The sequence below is a fragment of the Trichomycterus rosablanca genome, chromosome 2 (assembly GCF_030014385.1).
Source record: "Trichomycterus rosablanca isolate fTriRos1 chromosome 2, fTriRos1.hap1, whole genome shotgun sequence".
NCBI lineage: Eukaryota > Metazoa > Chordata > Actinopteri > Siluriformes > Trichomycteridae > Trichomycterus > Trichomycterus rosablanca.
In genome coordinates this window covers 61767020-61791107 of record NC_085989.1, presented here as the reverse complement: position 1 = coordinate 61791107, position 24088 = coordinate 61767020, and the positions used below count along the sequence as shown (strand labels likewise).

The window sequence follows — 24088 nt, the reverse complement described above, 5'->3', positions numbered from 1 at the left end:
TACACACACATGCTCACATTACACACACATGTACACATTACACACACATGTACACATTACACACACATGTACACATTACACACACATGCACACATTACACACACATGCTCACATTACACACACATGCTCACATTACACACACATGCTCACATTACACACACATGTACACATTACACACACATGCTCACATTACACACACATGCTCACATTACACACACATGCTCACATTACACACACATGTACACATTACACACACATGTACACATTACACACACATGCACACATTACACACACATGCTCACATTACACACACATGCTCACATTACACACACATGCTCACATTACACACACATGTACACATTACACACACATGCTCACATTACACACACATGCTCACATTACACACACATGCTCACATTACACACACATGTACACATTACACACACATGTACACATTACACACACATGCTCACATTACACACACATGCACACATTACACACACATGTACACATTACACACACATGCACACATTACACACACATGCTCACATTACACACACATGCACACATTACACACACATGTACACATTACACACACATGTACACATTACACACACATGTACACATTACACACACATGTACACATTACACACACAACACACGCGAGACAGATCATTACACACACATGTACACTTACACAACACATGTACACATTACACACACATGCTACAACATTACACACACATGCTCACACACTCACACACACACACATTACACACACATGCACACACTACACACACACATTACACACACATGCACACTACTACACACACAGCACTATTACACACACATGCACACATACACACAATTACACATTCACATGCACACATGTCACACATACACACACATGTACACTACACACATGCACACATTACAACACATGCTCACACATTACACACAACATTACACACATCACAATTACACAACACATGCTACACATCACACACACATGTACACATTACACACATGCACACACTACACACACATTACACACACATGCTCACATTACACACACATGTACACATTACACACACATGCTCACACAACACACACATGACACATTACACACATTACACACACATGTACACATTACACACACATGTACCTACACACTGTCACTTACACACATGCTCACATTACACACTGTACACATTACACACACATGTACACATTACACACACATGCTCACACAACACACACACACATTACACACACATGCACACACTACACACACATTACACACACATGCTCACATTACACACACATGTACACATTACACACACATGCTCACACAACACACACACACATTACACACACATGCACACATTACACACACATGTACACATTACACACACATGTACACATTACACACACATGCTCACACAACACACACACACATTACACACACATGCACGCACTACACACACATTACACACACATGCTCACATTACACACACATGCACACATTACACACACATGCTCACACAACACACACACACATTACACACACATGCACACACACACACACATTACACACACATGCTCACATTACACACACATGTACACATTACACACACATGTACACATTACACACACATGCTCACACTACACACACACACATTACACACACATGCACACATTACACACACATTACACACACATGCACACATTACACACATGCACACACTACACACACATGTACACATTACACACACATGCTCACACTACACACACACACATTATACACACATGCACACATTACACACACATTACACACACATGCACACATTACACACACATTACACACACATGCACACATTACACACACATTACACACACATGCACACATTACACACACATTACACACACATGCACACATTACACACACATTACACACACATGCACACATTACACACATGCACACATTACACACACATTACACACACATGCACACATTACACACATGCACACATTACACACACATTACACACACATGCACACATTACACACATGCACACACTACACACACATGTACACATTACACACACATGCACACATTACACACACATGCACACATTACACACACATGCTCACATTACACACACATGTACACATTACACACACATGCTCACACAACACACACACACATTACACACACATGCTCACATTACACACACATGTACACATTACACACACATGCACACATTACACACACATGTACACATTACACACACATGTACACATTACACACACATGTACACATTACACACACATGCTCACATTACACACACATGTACACATTACACACACATGCACACATTACACACACATGTACACATTACACACACATGTACACACTACACACACATGTACACATTACACACACATGCTCACATTACACACACATGCTCACATTACACACACATGCTCACATTACACACACATGTACACATTACACACACATGCACACATTACACACACATGTACACATTACACACACATGTACACACTACACACACATGTACACATTACACACACATGTACACACTACACACACATGTACACATTACACACACATGTACACACTACACACACATGTACACATTACACACACATGCTCACATTACACACACATGCTCACATTACACACACATGTACACATTACACACACATGCACACATTACACACACATGTACACATTACACACACATGTACACACTACACACACATGTACACATTACACACACATGCACACATTACACACACATGTACACATTACACACACATGTACACACTACACACACATGTACACATTACACACACATGCTCACATTACACACACATGTACACATTACACACACATGCACACATTACACACACATGTACACATTACACACACATGTACACACTACACACACATGTACACATTACACACACATGCTCACATTACACACACATGCTCACATTACACACACATGCTCACATTACACACACATGTACACATTACACACACATGCTCACACAACACACACACACATTACACACACATGTACACATTACACACACATGTACACATTACACACACATGTACACACTACACACACATGTACACATTACACACACATGTACACATTACACACACATGCTCACATTACACACACATGCTCACATTACACACACATGTACACATTACACACACATGCACACATTACACACACATGTACACATTACACACACATGTACACATTACACACACATGTACACATTACACACACATGCACACATTACACACACATGCTCACATTACACACACATGTACACATTACACACACATGCTCACACAACACACACACACATTACACACACATGTACACATTACACACACATGTACACATTACACACACATGTACACACTACACACACATGTACACATTACACACACATGTACACATTACACACACATGCTCACATTACACACACATGCTCACATTACACACACATGTACACATTACACACACATGCACACATTACACACACATGTACACATTACACACACATGTACACATTACACACACATGTACACATTACACACACATGCACACATTACACACACATGTACACATTACACACACATGTACACATTACACACACATGCTCACACAACACACACACACATTACACACACATGTACACATTACACACACATGTACATCTACACACACATGACACATTACACACACATGTACACATTACAACACATGCACACATTCACACACATGTCAATACACACACATGCACACATTACACACATGTACACATACACACACATGTACACACTTACACACACATGTACACATTACACACACATGCTCACATACACACATGCACACATTACACATGCTCAATTACACACACATGTACACACTACACACACATGTACACATTACACACACATGCTCACATTACACACACATGTACACATTACACACACATGTACACATTACACACACATGCTCACACAACACACACACACATTACACACACATGCACACACTACACACACATTACACACACATGCTCACATTACACACACATGTACACATTACACACACATGCTCACACAACACACACACACATTACACACACATGCACACATTACACACACATGTACACATTACACACACATGTACACATTACACACACATGCTCACACAACACACACACACATTACACACACATGCACACACTACACACACATTACACACACATGCTCACATTACACACACATGTACACATTACACACACATGCTCACATTACACACACATGCTCACATTACACACACATGCTCACATTACACACACATGTACACATTACACACACATGCACACATTACACACACATGTACACATTACACACACATGTACACACTACACACACATGTACACATTACACACACATGCTCACATTACACACACATGTACACATTACACACACATGTACACATTACACACACATGCTCACACTACACACACACACATTACACACACATGCACACATTACACACACATTACACACACATGCACACATTACACACATGCACACATTACACACACATTACACACACATGCACACATTACACACATGCACACACTACACACACATGTACACATTACACACACATGCTCACACTACACACACACACATTACACACACATGCACACATTACACACACATTACACACACATGCACACATTACACACACATTACACACACATGCACACATTACACACACATTACACACACATGCACACATTACACACACATTACACACACATGCACACATTACACACATGCACACATTACACACACATTACACACACATGCACACATTACACACATGCACACATTACACACACATTACACACACATGCACACATTACACAAATGCACACACTACACACACATGTACACATTACACACACATGCACACATTACACACACATGCACACATTACACACACATGCTCACATTACACACACATGTACACATTACACACACATGCTGTGCATGTGTATCTTATTGTGGAATCAGAGCTGCTCATTAGCAGAACTTCATCTGTATCAGGGTTCTTCAGTGAACAATGAATCATGTAAAATGTTCTATCATTGTTCCAGCTGGTGTGTGTGTGTGTGTGTGTGTGTGTGTGTGTGTGCTGGTGTTTATACTGGTTATGATTGTGTTGAGTCTGATAGGTGACTGAAACATCTGATCATGTCTGATCTCTTCTACAGCATCTGATTCTAACACATATTGAATTGTAAGAAGATGAAGAGCAGTGAAGATAAACACCATCTACTCTTCACACTGAGATTCTACATGGTGACACTTTGTTCAGCTTCTTTATGTTCTAATCTGTAAACTGTCATGATATCACTTCCTGTACAAGATCAACACTCTCAAACCCACTCTGAGATGAAGATCCAGCAGCACTTCATTCTTCTATACACCAGTACTGAAGTAATGAGATTGGAGAGTCCATCAGGTTCCTGGTAGCAGTCTGCCTGGAGGAGAACATGAGGAGGATTACTCAAGAGACCAGAGAATCTCCAAGGATCTTCACTGGGAAATTACAGACGTCAGTGAGGTCTTGAAGTGAGGACGCCTTCCTACAGAACCACAAGATGTTTAGAGGACTGGTGGAAGAAAGTCTCTTCTGGATGATTCTCACCCTGGAACTTTGAATGGAACCTTGTTGGATGGTCAGAACAGACCTAAAAAGACATCAAACAGTGGAGGTCCTGGGTCCCCAAGTCCAAATCAGACCACAGTTTTGTACAGGCTATTACCCACAATCCACTGTGATCCTGTGATGTTTCTACCAGTAACCAGTGGGTTTTTGGAATGGTATATAGTCATTTTTATTTCCATTTCCATATTTGGTATTTAGCAGAACTTTTATCCAAAGTGACTTACAGTACTGTGACAGTATACTGTGTAGGCAATTGAGGGTTAAAGGGCCTCGCTCAAGGGCCCAACAGTGGCAACCTGGCAGTGGTGGGGCTTGAACCAGCGATCCTTCGATTACTAGTCCAGTACATAAACCACTAGGTTATTTAACCAGACATTTCATCCAGCTAACTGATTAAAGCAATAAACTCCAACAGATTAAAATGATGAGAAACAAAGTGATGATTCTTATTAATGATGTTAAATATAGAAGATGATGATAATGTCAGGATTTAATAAAAGATGCAGCAAGTGTAGCAGTTCTGTTAATGACTAATCATAATATGAACCCTCTGACATAGTGGTCATAGCATAGTGGTCACTACAGTCACTATTTAAATGCATATGGACCCCTACAGTGGACGCTACAGTTTCAATCATTTCACTTCTACACTGATTTGATGTTCATTCTCCATACAGGTGATTTAAGTTTATGTTTCTGATTGTTTTCTTACTCTTCTGTAGTGCTGAGAGTCTCCTCATCATCTTTTATCAGATGCACTTTATTCTTCTGCTCATGACAACACACGCACACACACACACACACAGATACACATGCACACACACACACACACACTCACACACACACACACACACAACACGATTATAAATTCATGCACATAAATGCAGCTTCATTCTGCACTAGTTTTAATAGAAACATTAAATAAGTTATTATTTTACATCATAATGCAAATGGTTCTTTTCATCTTTAAAATGTAATAAACAAAACAGATATTAATGTTATTTTAACCCTAGAACACTAATGTTAAAATTAGTAACACCATCACTAACGTTGGGTATATTTTACCCGGTATAAAATTACAGATAAAATATAGTTTTCATCAATTTATTTTAAAAGTACAACACTGTATGACAAGTTTTGGAACCCTTCTTTAATTTTACAACATACAACATCACATAAAATAAAAAAAGGTACCATGGATGACCCTATAAAAAAGCAGGAAAATTATTGGAAAATCAGGTAATCTTTAACAGGTAATGTCCTAACAAAAAAAATAATGCTGCTGGGAACTTGGTCTTTGGTCCACCCATTCCTGGGACATGTGAGCCCTGTCTGGTAAAGGCACAGTCTTCCTGCATCACTGATAACTGTGGGAGAGATAGACAAAAAATTGCATTTTTTGAGAAGGGGAAAAATGACCAAATTCTTTTGATTATATGAATTTTCTTGGAAATGACCATTAAGTGATATTTATTCATTGCCATTATACTAATTAAGGATTATATGCAAATTCTGGGACAACTCTAACTTACCTTATGCCTTACATGCAGTCAGTACAGGCAGGGTAGTAATGGCGAGGGCACACTGGTCGACGTAACTGACTGATGTACTATCGTTGATTTCCCTTTTAGAGTTTAAAACTGCAGCATGTTATTATTTCATATGGAGGGTTATATTTGGGGTGCTACTAAATTCATAGAAAATGTTGTGTGATTTCAACAGAAAGTCAGTTACACTAGATTTATTGCAGTATAATTGCTAGGACGCCTCATATTGCATATTACGCCTCATATTTCATGTGATATGAGAATGAAAAGCATTAAATCACTAAACACAAATATTAAAACGTGAATTTCACAGCAAATTGCATATTTCACAAGAAAAGACTCATTTCATGGTCCGTGACGTCATGTGATTTTTCTGGCCATGAATTAGGCGGGGCTTTAATTATAGTAGTTAACACTGAGGTTAAAGTGAAAGTTTTTTCTATCTCATGTAGTTTTGCATGAAGAATCTATAGAATCTGAGGTGAAATGAACTCCAGTCACTGGAACCAGTGCTCACCATTTTATTGTAAAAAAAAACACCACTCTTATTTAAGACGTGAGAAGCACCGCTGTCGAGCCTGGGGGTGTGCTCCTCAGTGTCTGTCTGGACATCAGTTTTGATGAACGACAACAAGGAGGCTCTGTATCACCAGGATGTAGCTTGGAGTGCCGTTCAACATAGTCACAGGTGCGCTGTGTGGTAACGTGAACTGTATCATAGTGACTCCTACTGACCTCTCTACTTTCATTCTCTGCTGCTGCCTCAAGGACTTCAGCTTCTGCCACAGCTGCTGCTGCTGCCTCCTTCTCATGCTTTAAAGCCGATAACTCAGCAGCTAGACTCGCTTCTGCTATTTTTAATTCAGCTTCTCGCTGAAGGAAAGGGGTGCGAGCACGTGCAGCTTCCACTTTAGCACGAGCCCTGGCTGCTGCCCTGCTAGCTGAGGAGGATTTAGAGGAGGTGGACGAGGTGGAAGACTGTGATTTTGTTTCAGCGTCCTTCTCTGTGACGCCATGATCCATGTTGGATAGTTGTTCCAATCCAGCTTCACTAGTATATGACATTATAAATTACACAAAGGTGGATATGAAGGCTTTTAGCGTGTGTGGAGTTTAGCGTGCACGATGCTTTGTTCCTCTTAATGCTGTAGTGGCCGCCGTGAAGACGCTTTTTTACTGTTCTGTCCTCAGTGTGTGTGTCTGTACACAAATCGACAGATAGCTAACAAAGTTCCAAGAACAAGTCAGAAGCTGGAGTAAAGTTAAATGCTCTTTATTGTCGTCTTCATTTCTCAAGAAACAATTTAGTAAAACTGAAATGATACAGAAGCTCCAGTTAGAATATTGAATGCTATTCAGAGAACATCCACAAACATAATATTGTAAATAACAGCTACAAAATTATACCATACAAATGCCTTATTCAAATGATATGCAAGTAACTCTACATCACTTGTAAATAGTGCAAATAACTGTCAGTCATTGTTAGTTTGACATTGGCAGCATTTCCATGTAAATGTAACACTTGTGTAATATTATAGTTAAATGTAAACATAAATATAACCCACAAGTGATACTTTTCCAAGGCACAAACAACAGAAGGGAATGATGGGATAGCTGGAGCTGTAAGCTGACCACATGACCTGTAACATCTAATGATTTTCCTGATCACACCGTGAACTTTAACCTGGCCACGTCATGTGAATAAACTAACCAATCAAAACAATAACTGGAATTAAAGAAGAAAATAATGAATCACTCTAAAACACCAGTAGAGGAGGAAAAGTTCCATAAATAAAGAAAGCTTCTTACAGAACATGATAATTGTGTTTCTGTTCTTCAGTAGCAACACATAAAGGCTGTTCAATCTTATTCACACTAATAAAAATATCATTTTTGATTAAAAATCCCATCCAGTGCAGAGTTAGATACGTACTCGCGACTATTGAACTCAGAAAGTGGGAGATTTGGAGGAGCAGTTGAATGCAGCTGTTAAACCGGTGTTGTCCTACTGAGCATGCGCACATCGGTTTTTGACTCTTTGCGGGGAACGCCTATAATTCTGTGCTACCTTTGCCTGATTTATTTTATGGCGTCAGATTAGTGCCAAAAGTCGAGAGCACTTTTTATTTGTGCACGAGCAGGATTTTCTCTGCTCTCGCACAAATTCACCCTGCTCGTTCACGAATAAGTTGTGCTCGCGCACGAAATTGCATGCACGCGCTCAAAACGCTGCTCTCGCGCTCAGATATTTATGGAGGTAAATATGTAGCAAAAGTTTTGCACCTGTGAAAACGAAATCTGTAAAAATGTGTACCTGTAAAAAATAAATTTGTAACTGTAAAAATAATCTGTAAAATTTGTATCTGTAAAAATAAAATCTGTAACTGTAAAAAAGATTTGTACCTGTAAAAAATAAATTTGTACTTTTATTTTCGATGTGAGAATAAAAACATTGCAGCACAGTTTCAAATCTGCCCACCTCGAGTTTTGCAACAAATATCTCAGTCAGCGTGTTGCAAAACTCACCTGTACCTGTAGCTGCTGGGGCGGGGCTTAGGGGCGCAGGGGGCGGGACTACTGGGGAGATAGACGTAATTACCGACCAATCAAAAGAGATTGTTTTTAGAGCAGCAAGAAGCGTAAACAAAGTTTCAGTGTAGTTGGATCAGAACATCATAACTCATGTCATAACGTCCTTATTAGTGTTGCTCTGTTTATTTTTATTTAACGCTATTTCGTGATTGTGATATTTTGCTGACTGAGATATTAGTTGCAAAACTCGTGGCGGTACAAAAGTACAAATGTATTTTTTACAGGTACAAATCTTTATTACAGTTACAGATTTTATTTTTACAGATAAAAATTTTACAGATTATTTTTACAGTTACAAATTTATTTTTTACAGGTACAGATTTTTTTTTACAGGTACACATTTTTACAGATTTCGTTTTCACAGGTGCAAAACTTTTGCTACATATTTACCTCCATAGATATTTCTTGCTCGCTCTCATAACTGCACTTGCAGTGTTGCCAACTCCTCAGTAAGGAAAGCAGCTATTGGCTGTCCTAAAAGTCGCTAGAAGTCGCTAAATGACGTCATCACCTAATTTGCATAAGGTCCTTTTGTGTGTAGTTGACGCTGTAGAAGAGGAATAACATCGTGGGAGAGACAACAAGTGGGTAAAAACACCCTAAATATGTTTAGAACTACAAATGAACTTTCTTCTGTTGATTCGTGGTTTGTTTTTGTTTTTTAAGAAAACACTGAGCTGCTCTGAGCAGGGTTGCCAGATTGCGACAGTAATTTTCAGCCAAAATGCATGAAAAAATGCCCAAAACACAGGATAAGCAGATGATGTTTAGCATTTCACAAATAATAAACCAGTTAAACCATCATGACCTACAAATTAATATCTGAAAATGTAAAGATCAGTAATTATACATTATAAAGGACAAATTCTTTTTGCTTGCATGTCTTTAAAGTAGCCTGACAAGTTTGTAAAATACATTATTTGTTTGGACACACAACCCTTTGCATGTAAATAAAAATAAACTTGCAAGCAATGAAAGTTGAACCTCTCGTACATATGAGAGGTAATATGTACGAGACTTGCTTACCTTCATATTCAACTCTAATCACTTGTCTAACATATGAATCAGTGTCTTGGACTGGAAAGAATAACCTGTCAATCAAACTTTTGACAAAGGGTTGGATGTGGTGGAAGAAGGTAGAACTATTTATATTCCACCTGCTTTAGAAAGCAATAGTTTTTTTATTTACATTTTGCCTTGCCACTTTCCAACAAAATCCGCCCATTTTGGTGGAAAACAGCCCAATCTGGCAACACTGATTGTGATATTGACGGCAGCACCCGCTGCTCGTTGAGGACAGTAACTGCAGAACAATATGTGTTTTCACGTTCGAGTCTCCAAAAGTCTCCAATAACACCAGAAAAAGTCGCTAGATTTGTCGCTTTACGCTTTTTTTGAAAAAAAAGTCACTAGAGGGCTCTGAAAAGTCGCTAAATATTGTTGGCAACACTGTCGGAGTCTGCACGTTAAAACAGAGCCAAAAGTCGTCGACCAATCAAAATGTGTTTTCGGCTTCGACCAATGAGCCCCAACTTCCTGTTGTGGAGAGAGTAATGGACAATCAACGAGCTCAGGTAAGTTTATTAATTATTGTAATTTTAGACTATTTTAGAGTACATAAAATCATCATTTTAAAAGGGTAGAATTTGTTAAAGCTTTAACAATCAGGCATATTCTGATTACACTCATCTTTTAACCTGTATGTCTAATTATCCTAGATTTCTTGTTGTCTAGGTCTTACTAAGACATAAAGCTTTGGAGGGGTAGCAGCATAAATAGCAGTATGTAGTAAGCAGTCTGCTTATGTATTGATCTGAATTATTTACATTTCATTAGCACACATGAAATGATTATTATTGATTAATTAGTGGAAAAGAAAATCATATTCCTGAAGATATATTAAATACCAATCATGCAAATTCACATGTTGGTGAGTGAACATGTGGAAACCAGAATGTCAGCCATCAGGGTACAGACAGTTCCACAAGTGACTGAACTTAAATCCATGCTAGGATTCCCACTGGCCAGATTTGGGTATACTGGCACAAATGTCCTTGATTGTCTAAGTTATACATTTCTTTAACATATATTTCCCTACACTGTTTATTGTTTCTACATTTTAAGGCTATTGTTGTCCTTGAATTCTATACAGCTACCACTTTTTCACAGATGTTATTCAGTCAACAAAGTATTACATTTTAAATCATTTATTTTGTCTTACAGAATTGAAAGGCTGTTGGTTGATATGTGGACAGCTGTGACCTCCACATTTTATGATATCCTGCACAATCTTGAACAAGTTGAGATGCTGGACATTGCAAATACCCAGCACCTCTTTCTGGTACATCTTGTGTTTCTTCCCCGACCTTCAGATCTTTGTTGAAGGCTGGAACCAACATCCCCTTTCATGACCCCGGAACAAATGTGGCAAATGTAACTTTTGTACTGACTCTGACTTGTACTGACTCTATTCTCATAGATATTATATATAAATAAATAACAGTACACAGTTTGTTTTACTTATTTATTGAATGGGCACAAATATCCACAGACGAACTGGTCTGATGTGTTCTCGTCCTGTGAGCCATTGAAAGAATGTTCTTGGACAAAGAGAGGGTGAACCAGCTGTCTTAACCATAGCTGGTAAAGTCTGCATTAGCCTGTTCAGAAAGAAACACCAAAAAGCAAAATAAGCATTGACCTTTGTATAGATTACAATGTTTCTTGTTATATACATGTACATACCACTCTGCAAATGTATTTACAGAAGTGTAGTCTATCATATTTTTACAACAGCTTAAACACACACAAGCTGGTGTTATTATAGCAGGTGAACGAAGCGGAATTGGAATTAAGGGCCATATTTAATGCATTAACTCAATAATTATAACGGTGTGCTAATATGATAGTATTGTCCTTATAATTTAATTATAGGAGTAATAAAAATGAAGATAATATCAAATACATTGTTACCTTTCTCCACACTAGCTGGCATGAATTTCTATACAATCCAATAGAAAATATTTTTGACACACTGAACATAAAGCCTAAATAAAAACATTAGTGTTAACAATATCAATACACAATAAGTGCACCATATTAAATGCAGACTGGTTGGTGCTATGATATTGTTGATATTGCAGATATGTTTTTACCTTACTGCTTGGTGTTCTAACACTACTTGCTTCCTTGCTGGATTCTGGTGGGGGAATCTCAGCTACAATAGATGCACCAGGGAAAGCTGTCATTGTATGTGGCTTTTTCTTGAACACTGCAAATGATTCAGAAACCTACATTTAAAACATTACATTATGCATGGTAAATATGCAATGTTCACACTTTATATAATAGTAAATAAAGCAAAAGCCTGACATACTGTAAGGTATCAAAAACTATTAAATTGCTGTAATAATAAAAAAACAGCAAAACATTCAATTGTAAAACATTTTATTTTAAAGAGTTGCGGTTAAATTATTTAATGTGTCATGTTTGATATTCTAGTCTTGGTTGGGAAAGTGAACATAATGTTCACTATCGTGTTAGAGATAGTTCATCATATCATTTAGGTGGCTATAGCTTCCAGATCTACCCACTTTGATTTACTAAAATAGTCCATTTTTGTGCTGTGGCGTTAAACACGTGAGCACATGAACTTTACTGTATAAAGGCTTTACTTTATTAATTAACATGTACAATACACAAAAGCTATTTTATCAAGTTAGGGGTACCACTTTAGTTTATATTCACATAATGACACAAAGTTAACTTTACATTCTCTTTCACACTTTTTTATTTATTAAAAAATAGTCTAAAAGAAAATAATTATTAATCTTACCTGAAAATCCTGCTCACGCACAAATAAAAAGTGCTCTCGACTTTTGGCACTAATCTGACGTCATATTTATTTCTTCTAGCGCTTAGTAGCGTGTGGTTTCATTTTAATTCTTCAAAAAGTTTCAAGTTTTAAGTGTATGTAATGCCGTTATTATGTGAAGCTATATACAAATATGCAAAGTGCTCAAATGAGCTGTACTGGACTGATTACAGTTGAATAATCTATAATGCTGTGTTAATGTTTTATTTACCACGTTTATACCTGACTTTGGTGATTTTAGGAAAGCCAATCATGTTTAAATAACCATCTGCGACCTTAACATTACGATAACACAAAATGTATTCTGTTATTTTACAGTTTTGTGCTTTATTAGCAGTTCAGTATGTACAGTAAAGGTTGTTTAAAGTTAAACTTGAGTTTAAAGTGAATTACTGAGTGAATATGTTGAGCATTTACTACATTTTTTATGTACTTAGTTATTTGTATATGTAAAACTATTTTGTTGCTGCTCCCTTGTCAGTTAAGTTCTAATTATTTGAGATTAAGATATTTCTCATAGAGCAGAGGTCACTAACAGGCGGACCGCGGTCCGGACCCAGAAGCTGTCCCATACGGACCCGGACCTACAGCCAAAACAGAAAGTTATGATTTAAAACCTGACGGAGCGCTTCTGTTTTAACCGGTGCAGCTTCTGTATTATTTACGGTTTAGTGGATGTGGAGACGCACAGACCAACTGCATGCGAGTTCCCACGTGACACCACAAAAGATCCACACGAGAGGTTTTTGGAACGTGAAAGGTCTGGAAAGTAACTGGATTGAGAAGGGGGTTTTGATCTGTCAGTCCTGGATTCTGAGTTTCACTCCAGTGTGAATGCGCTGGTGTTTTTTTAAGATTACTCTGTTGATTAAAACTTTGTCCACACTGAGCAGTAAAACGGTTTCTGTCCAGTGTAAATGCGCTGGTGGGTTATAAGACTACTGTGTACATTAAAATGCTTCCCACAAGGTGAGCACTAATTTGGTTTGAGTGTGAATGCGCTGGTGCTTTTTACCACTAAATACATCTATTGTTTCTTTCCTAAAAACCGTTACCTGTATTAGTCTGATACTACAGGCTGTTGTTACTGGTCTGGTACTAACAGCTCCAGTAAGAGATCCAGAGATCAGATCTGCTGAAATAGACCAGGAGGAACGGAGGATCGTGCTGCTGGGGAGGACTGGAGCTGGGAAGAGTGCAACAGGAATGATGGGTGATAGGAGGAAACCGTGTACGTGTGGTTGATACACCAGGATTCTTTAACACAACACGAGATGAGTTAGCGCTGCAGTTGTGCAGAAGTGTGATTCTGTCAGAACCAGGAGTTCATGCTTCATTCTGGTTGTAGAGTTTGGGAGGTTTACAGAGGAGGAAGATGTAATGGGCTCTTTGCACAACTACTTCCGCATTTTCTTTAGTGCTGCTCCGGCGTTTCCGGTTTTCCACTACATTCGCAATGGCGGTGTTTTTCAGTCTGTTTGCAAGAGCTTCCAAAAATGAACGTTAACGACACTCATCGGATATGTAAGGAGACCAGTAAAGCCCCCTCTAGCAAGCTGGAGAAAGGCTGTAAATTGTACGCCTCATCATACATACACAACTACGAAGGTAAGGAAATGCTTAACTTATATTTTAGGTTAGCACACGATGTACGGAAAGAAGCTAGGGGTTAGTTTGTCCTGTTGACAAGTGAAAGTCTTATGCTGAAACTGCGACTTGGCTGTTGTTCATGATATTTACTTCTAGGCATGTTTTCCATTCAAATTATTATGTTTTATGTCTTTTTTCATCCTGTTTTGCTATAATAGTCAATATTAATAACACAGCTTACCAGCATGAAAACGTTGCTAATTTGTTTACTAACGACGAGGTATCTAGCTATCTAATGTACAAACTACAATTAATTTGTATGTTATTTTTATTTAGTGTCGAATAGGGACAGGCTGTCAGGGGAGGTCAGTGTGAGGGCCTTGTGCTACAGATCCATGAAGAAGAACGAGTCAGTGCACAGTTTACGAGTAGGGAGGAAGAGTAGGGCTAAACCAGGGGTTTCAGACTTCACTCCTGTGTCCACAGCACTGCAGAGTTTAGCATTAACTTCATTTAATGTTCACTTCTTATATAACTGTCTCGTTCTAAAATGGGAAAAAGCTGTTGGCATCCAGGAGCTGAGTTTGACCCTCTATGGCAGTGTTTCTCAGTCATGTTCCTGACCACTCCATACAGTTTTAAATATTCCATGATTCAACATACCAAGTATTCAATATACCTGATCTAGAGTTACCAGAAGTAGCATTAAGAGACACTGCTCTAGCAATGAACATATTGGCAATCCAGGATTCCTAAAGTCAGTCTTATGAACGCCATACTTAGCAATTTTTTGTGTTTCCCCCACATGACCAGCCTTTACTTAGGTAATGAGCTGAATCTGAAGGAAAAATCTGGTGGAAAAATATGCAACACATAGGGTTTAATGACTGGGTTGGGATCTCTTTTTGCTCTGAAGTTCAGATGTTCAAATCAGTCTTCACTGTTCTTTGATGTTCTATGTTCTATATCCAAAACCTGTTGCCATAAAATAAGCAAGAGGTTCCAGGTTCCATTCTTGGGGTGCTTATGCCATACACATTTTTTTCTCTCTCCATTTTAAAACACTTTACTCAGCCTCACCCATGAGGAACTTCATTTGTTAATTAGTTCAATCAGGTTCTAGATAAGGCAAAACAATAAAAAAGTGATATGGGATCCCCAGGACTGGTATAGGAACCCATGAATTAAACAAAGTCATTACTCATTCTGCTTATCCCCTTACAGACCAGGCTACGTGATTCATCTCCTGTTGTGCTGACACTCACGTGCTGTTCATGTGTTGCAGGCACGGCCCTATGCAACCACATAGTGGCTTTGCTTTTTCAGACTGCACATTTCTCTCAGCTCAGTGTGCCAGTAGTTCCTCCTGTGCACAGCTGTACTGAAACTGAACAGCGCTGGCACAAACCTCGGACAATTGTAAGTTTATAATAATCACACTTGATAAGCATTCTAATTTAATGCACTGCCTGAAATACATTACAGCAACTTTTGTCTCTGTTATTAGGGTGTAAAGCCAGGACCAATCAACAACATGATCACGAAACCTGTGCCAAATCGAACGTCTCAAGGCGGAGTTAGGTAAGGTGATTCATTACTTTACAAATCTGCTCATTAGACCTGCAGTTGTACAATTTACCTGCTCTACCACACCTGAAATGTATAAATAGTTATAATTAACTTTAATTTATTATTAACCTGAATGCTTATAGTTTGGGGTATTGTCTGTACTTCAATTTGTAGGAGTGGACTCTACAGGGGCATGGTGGGCCCTTTACCGAATTCATGCATGTTTGGAGTGGCAGAGGCTTATGAAAAATTCAGCCTTGAAGACAAACCACTGGTGACCACCATGGGCATGGAACTCAACAAGCCAGCTGTGCAGTGTGCGTTTGGTATGGTGCAGGAGGGCAGTGTTCTGTCATATCAGCAGCCTGTTTTACCATCACGACACACCACGCTGCATCCTGATGTTCCATCAACCCCACTTCTGCCTCTGAAAGACCACCACCTTGATGCACCCACCTGTGCTTTTGTGTGCACTGAACAGGAGCTTTTTGATATGGCTCACAAAATTGAGTTGTCAGCTCGGGAGCAGAGTTCTTGGACTGAGTGGCATCTGCTCCGCAAGCCTAGAGTAACAAATAATGGATAAATAATAATAATAAATAATAAAAATTAATGAATAATGGAAACAGAATTTGTTTAGACTTAATGTTTTAATGTACAAAGAGTATACAAAATATTTACAGAACCTGGTGTGTCTAAAATGTGCTCTTTTACAGTTTAATAAATACATCATTTGTGGACAGAAATGAGAAAATGTAAATATTGAATATTCTGTATACTTGTTAAATTATAGAGCGGCTCGGTGGCTGAGTGGGTAGCACTGTCGCCTCACAGCAAGAAGGTCCTGGGTTCGATCCCTAGGTGGGGCGGTCCGGGTCCTTTCTGTGTGGAGTTTGCATGTTCTCTCCGGTTTCCTCCCACAGTCCAAAGACATGCAAGTGAGGTGAACTGGAGATATAAAATTGTCTGTAACTTTTCAATATAACCTTGTGGACTGATGAATCTTGTGTAATGAGTAACTACCGTTCCTGTCATGAATGTAACCAAAGTGTAAAAACATGACGTTAAAACCCTAATAAGACAAACAAACAAAATTAAATCATATGTTTACTTAATAAAAGAGTGTTTGTGTTTTTGTGAAACAGTGCATTGTGTTTTTATGTAAAGAACTTGTGTGTAATGCAAATTATTTACATGTTTGCTTAATTAAATCAGGAGCTGAATTTAAAGTGTTGAGAAATACAACAGTATAAACTACAGAGGGCATGGAACTACCGCTTTATTTAACCCATGCCTTAACTAGTGCTTTGTTTTGGTAGTTTGACAACAGGCATGCCACTGTAACTAACTGGCTAATGTTTACTGTTTGGGAAAGGGAAATTACTCCATCAAAGAACTTGTTTTGTTTAATTCTCCTAATTACACGTTCTACATGTACTCTCATTAACCTGGTATGCAGGCATCTGATTTTGCTTTGACAGAAATGGTGGGCAGTAGACTTTGCACTTAACACAATCAGTAATTAGGAAGCCCTTGTCAACCATCACTGCCATTTCTTCTGTGAGCAACTTGGCCAATCCTGACTGTTTGAATATCTCTTTGTCACTCACTGACCCAGCATAAAGTGAGGAGACAAATGTCACTGCACCATGTGGGGCTATGCCAACCAGGCCCTTCATGGTGCAGTGAGACTTGTATGTGGAGTACATCTCACTTTGTAGGAGTGGTGATGATGGTGTCTGACACCTGGGCTCAGTGCAGTCCAAGATTACCTGAGTATCAGGAAAGTCTTGGAACTCTGAAGGGAGGTTGTTTTTCACTTCCTCTGGTGACAACCAAATGCACACAGATCCAAGAAGCGTGTAGAGAAAGTTTGTCCATGTGGAAATAATTCGGCTCACTGTGGAAGGATGGATGTAAAAACGGTGTCCCAAGTCTCTCTCCTTAAGCCCAACAGAGAGGTGCACAAGGAAAAGGAAAAATTCATCAACTGGCTGCAGCACCTGCCTCTGTGAAGGTAATGACGTAAAATGTAAAAAATGTACAATTATGACATGTACAAACAACCTCACTAAAGCATTCTAATACTTTTAAGGCTCAAGCAATCTCAGACTGCACTGACCTCTAGTGTCAGACACCACAACTATAAAGTCAGGCATTGTAAATAAGACAACATTTACAACATCTGGTCATTTATTCCAAATATTAACATAACATAACCTGTATAGCAGGAGTCATCAGGTGGGGTGGGGTGGTAGTGTCTATAACAGCTGCTGATTTCCCTGCTCAGATACACAACTTCAAGCATTGAAATAAAAATATGACCTACTTCAAGTAGATGTGTTACAGCAAGGAAATCAGTAGTTGTGCTGGGCACTGACTCCACTGACCCCTAAGCCTGGAACTGATGACCTGTGATTTAGTTCATAAAAATTATCCTACCCCTGACATTCGTGAATGGGTCACCTCTTCGTTCTTTGTAGCTGCAGCTTTGGTTCTTGAGACCCGAACCATTTTGTGAATGGATGGCTCAATCAGCCACCAAAACGCCATTAAGTGGTCATAGCTTGGGAATCTGTTGGCACGTTACCTGGTGTAAAATCGGATGTCCTCGTCGGAGCCGGCGAAACGTTGCAGCCCAAATGTTAGCTGGACATGTAATTCATGCAGTTGATTTCTCAGCTCCTCCACTTCACGGGACAGATCTTCATTTTCATCGCAAGACATGTCTAGCGATGATGGCTCAGGAGCAGAACAATAATCATGATCCATTGTAGGATCAGTTGATGGATCTTCCAGGGGGGTTGGGTCAGCCGGTCTTTATCTCCTCTCCCACACACTTAGCCGTGGAGCCGGAGTGCTGTAGCCGTTCCATTCAAAAAGCAATGGTACTGCACCCTTCGTCAATCTTCTCCGATTATCTGGAATTTTTTGGTTCAACCGAGTGGTCTGGTAAGAAATGTCTGCTACAGACCTTCGTATGAGGTGAAATAGTGAAGTGGTCCTGACAGATGTTTATTAGCCACTGCCTCCTGAGGTCACTCTGAGCTGAGAAGCTATGAAAACTTAAACTTCCATTAAACTTCGCTGACGCCGAGCAAAGAGAAACACAACAGTGCTCTGAATATTTCTTAAGCTGTTTTTGGAAATGTTCAGATTTCAAAACTTTACACCGGACACTCATTTTAATCTCACGAAGGTTTTGCGCATGCCGATGAATGTAAACAATACAACCGGAAACGATCAAGCCGGACTATTTGAAAACGGAAATACGTCACAGCCTTGAGTGCAAGGAGTCCAACACGTTAGCAGGCAGTCGGTGGTTTGTAAGATTTAACAGAATAAAACTTCACCTGAACCTCAGCTAGACTTTAATAAATAAATGTAATAAATGTTAGTAAATGTAATCTGTAGCTCTGAAATAGACCAATGATAATAAATTATCCATATTTGAACTATATCGATTCTTACTTTAATGTTGCCAACAACGCCACCTAGGGGTTTAACGAGCTCTAGGAACTCAAGTTTTAACATTTGTAGGGTGTTTTTAATTTAAGTCTAAGCGAACACAAAATGTTTTAAAGCCACAGGTTCTTTTCGATCTTGGGTGTGAGTAATCAAGGTAGATCACCACAATCTACTAAATTAAAATAAGTTTTATTGACCATAAAAAGTTCACATAAAGGACCAATATCAAATTACTCCTCTCAAAGTACTAAATACTTTAAAATGCTAGAATAACTTCAGCCACAACCTACTAAGGTCAGGCTAGGGTAACTTTCGTACAACTTTCGTCACACAAAACAAAACCCCTTCACAACAATCAGATGGAATCAAGCCCATAAAACACGACCTATAAATAAAACATTTGTATTGATGGTTAATGTAACCCGCGCCCAGTCAACAATAAATAGTGAAAGAAGTATAAGTAGGAAATACAAATACTTAACACAACCAAGCAAAATGGAAAACAAACAAAAACAAGTAAAATAGTCTCAGTGGGTTCTAGGTTGTACTTAATTATCTAGTCCAGGGAGAAGCCTAAAAATCTGATCCCAACGACTCTTAACTATTCAGTAAGAAGGAAAATCGGGAAGCGAACTTCTCTCTGCACGGCGTGGTCTGTGTCCCCACGAAGCAGTACAATAACACGACGTGGCTCAGGGTCTCTCTTGAGCACTGATCCTCCTCCACGTGCTTCACAGAAACGCCAACTAGGAGGAAGACAAAAAGAACGGACCGCAGTACTCTGGCCAATACACGGACCTGCAGTTATACGTCTTCGCTGCTATTCCGTGAGTTCAATAATTGGGCATTTCCACCCACCTTTATGTAATAAGAACATAGTACTCACACCCTGCCCGGGAGTGGTAACCACCAGCCCCAGCACCAGTGCGAGTATTCCAAACCCTGGGTGGAATGCAACTCAACAGCAGCCCCCGGTGCAGCTCCTCCACGCTCATCTGTCGATGCGTCTCGACGGTTTATCACTCGTGGCTCCGTGTCGCTTCCACGACAAGCTCCGTCTCCACTGTTTGAGTCACCAACTAGCAACCTTCCCCGTGTACTGCTCACCAGTTCGCTGTACGGCCAGATCTACCTGGTCACGTCACGCACAATCGTGATGGGCCACCGTCGCTGTCCATCAACTACCCTTGCTCATAAACGACTGAACCTTTTGTTATGATAGATGTATCTCTTACAATCATTTTAACCCAAACCTCTCCGATTTTCTCCTGTGTGTCAGAACAATTCTTTAGTTCTATAACTTCATGTTTTAACACGTTTTTCAGTTACACCTTGCTGGGGTTTTTTTTACAGCAGGACAAAGCCCTGCCAAGTTCAGTAATGTGTTGTTTGTTAAGTTATTTTCCCAGAACACTCCGAGCTATTTATGACTTCTATTAATTATGTTCATCTTTTATATAGTGAAGTTTGTTTGAAATGTGGGAGTTAACAAAAAGCTGTGTGTATCCCATGTACAGGTCAGGTATGTACTGTTGCATTGTGGTTTTCTAATCCTGAAGCCGTGCTAAGAACTGGTTGGTTTTAACAGAGAGCTGGGTGAGTTTGTTCTACACTTTATGCAAGAAAATGTCACATCACACAAAATACATTTCACTTTTTTTTTTACTATAAAAACCTCAGAAGATGATCAAAGTTCAGAACTGTGGAGTCAGTTTAATAGAAAGTAATATTTAACACACATTTATCTCATTAAACAGAACCAGAGTAAAAAAACAGAACACAGTAAATGTACGTATATAAACAGTAGAACATGATTTATAACAGAATGTGATAAAAAAAACAAAATTAAGAAACAAAAGTAATTGACTGGTTGAAATTGTAGAGAATTATTAACTATTACAATGAAAGTTACAATAGAAAGAATAATAAGTAATTAATAAGTAAACCAACAGTACAAAATTATTTGTTTGTAATATTGAATCATTTTATTGTGCAGCTTCTTGTTTTAATCAGACTTTCACCTCCTGCAGCTTCCAGTGAAGCACCACAAACCACTTCCTTCCTAAATCGCAGTTACCGCCTAAATACTCCCACTATCACTAACATCACCACCACCATAATAACTGCTGCTACTAGCATCATCACAGCTACAGCTATAACACGAGCTTTAAATGAAAATAATTTCTTGTTTTTCTGCCTGAATTCCTCCCAGTTTAAGCCCTGCGCTCCCTTATACATCTCATTAGTGTAGAACCTTCCTTCATTCCACTGCACCATCCTGTTTATCGTCTGCAGAAGTTCAGCCACCTGCTGTCTGTTATGTGGTTCTGCATTATTAAAGATGTGAAATCTTCCTCCACACAGATTTAAAACTCTTCTGAGATGTTTATTTGTCCTTCTAACTATTTCTTCCTCTCTGACACCCTCTGCATGAGTAAACAGAATGATCATGTGATCTGTAACCTGCTCACCATAAACCTCCTGTAACCTCTTAATAATTTCCTCTTCATATTCTGTAAATGGTTTATATTTAAAAACCAGAATGAAAGCATGAACTCCTGGTTGTGAGAGATAAACAGTTCTGGCAAACTCCATCACTAACTGATCTGGTGGCAGTGCTGTGTCAATAAATCCTGGTGTATCAACCACACGTACACGGTTTCCTTCTATCTCAGCTTCAGCACGTTCACTGTGTTCTGTTACAGAAGATAAAGATTGTTCTGATCTGAACGCATTTCTTCCCAGGATGGTGTTTCCTGTTGAGCTCTTCCCAGCACCAGTCCTCCCCAGCAGCATGATCCTCCGTTCCTGATCCATTACAGCAGATCTGATCTCTGGATCTTTTACTGGAGCTTAGTACCACAGAAAACCAGTTACACACTAATAACACACACACGCAATGTAATATATTATTATTATTATTATTATTATTATTAATATTATTATATAATTTTGGAGACAAATTTCCACTTAAATGTTTCCTCATAATGAATTAAGACACACACATGTGCTCTACTGTAAAATGTTATATTATAAAAATTATAAAAATAGATATAATTTAATAAACTGTGTTTCATTTTACCAGAATTTATTAGTTTATTGTTCTACATGAACCTAAAGTACAATAATGAATCAGAACATTTTCACTCAGCACTAAAACAGTAAAACAGAGTTTATAGACTCAGGAATGTAACTTCATGCTGCTGTTTAAGTTTTTAACATCTCTTAACACTTTATTGATAAATAGAGTTAAAATAAATTTGAGTATGTTAGCACTGACCTGCTGTTTGGTTGGTTGTTATGCTGTTAGCACTTAGCTTCAGTTTGTTATCACAGCAACAGTCATGCAGCTTAAAGAGAACAATATAAAAAAAAAAAAACACTAACTAGGAAACGTGTTTCAATTCTATTCCTCAAGTTGAGCTTTCTGTTTCTCCTTCTGAAAGCAGCCTGAACTCCACCTACTGTAACTACTGCTATACATGACGAGAGAGGGGCGGAGACACACACACACACACACACACACACACTGACACACACACACACACACACACACACACACACACACACACACACACACACACACACACACACACACAGATGTTTCTAACATTTATTTTAAACAACAGACAACT

General features: G+C 38.9%; 3 protein-coding genes across 4 annotated transcripts in view; 2 read left to right on the top strand and 1 right to left on the bottom strand.

The window, feature by feature from the left end:
• The window catches only part of LOC134303165 (NLR family CARD domain-containing protein 3-like), a 47501-nt gene extending 41185 nt beyond the window's left edge, over window positions 1-6316 (top strand). The window contains exon 10 of the mRNA XM_062988485.1: window positions 5353-6316. Coding sequence (XP_062844555.1) covers window positions 5353-5359 — 7 coding nt within the window. The 3' untranslated portion in view covers window positions 5360-6316. The remainder of the gene's footprint in view (window positions 1-5352) is intronic.
• An 8962-nt stretch (window positions 6317-15278) lies between these two features.
• On the top strand, window positions 15279-18127 carry LOC134300089 (uncharacterized). Of its 2 annotated transcripts, none has more exons than XR_010007303.1 (4): window positions 15279-15434; window positions 16641-16835; window positions 16924-16997; window positions 17160-18127. XR_010007303.1 is itself a non-coding variant. In XM_062984744.1 (4 exons), exons 1-4 carry the CDS (start codon window positions 15323-15325, stop codon window positions 17569-17571), a joined length of 732 nt encoding a protein of 243 aa, XP_062840814.1. In that variant the 5' UTR covers window positions 15279-15322; the 3' UTR covers window positions 17572-18127. The 2 variants fall into 2 exon arrangements, 1 of the variants encoding a protein (XP_062840814.1); XM_062984744.1 differs by having other exon boundaries at window positions 16702-16835.
• A 4399-nt stretch (window positions 18128-22526) lies between these two features.
• LOC134303156 (GTPase IMAP family member 9-like) lies at window positions 22527-23270 on the bottom strand. The gene has a single exon (XM_062988472.1). It carries the CDS (start codon window positions 23268-23270, stop codon window positions 22527-22529), a length of 744 nt encoding a protein of 247 aa, XP_062844542.1.
• Window positions 23271-24088: the final 818 nt, after the last annotated feature.

Coding starts and splice junctions, on each gene's coding strand:
- LOC134303156 (XM_062988472.1), bottom strand. CDS start 23,270: ATGGATCAGGAACGGAGGATCATGCTGCTGGGGAGGACTGGTGCTGGG.
- LOC134300089 (XM_062984744.1), top strand. CDS start 15,323: ATGAACGTTAACGACACTCATCGGATATGTAAGGAGACCAGTAAAGCC. Junction 15,435..16,701: donor ATACATACACAACTACGAAG/GTAAGGAAATGC, acceptor CATGTGTTGCAG/GCACGGCCCTATGCAACCAC. Junction 16,836..16,923: donor GGCACAAACCTCGGACAATT/GTAAGTTTATAA, acceptor CTCTGTTATTAG/GGTGTAAAGCCAGGACCAAT.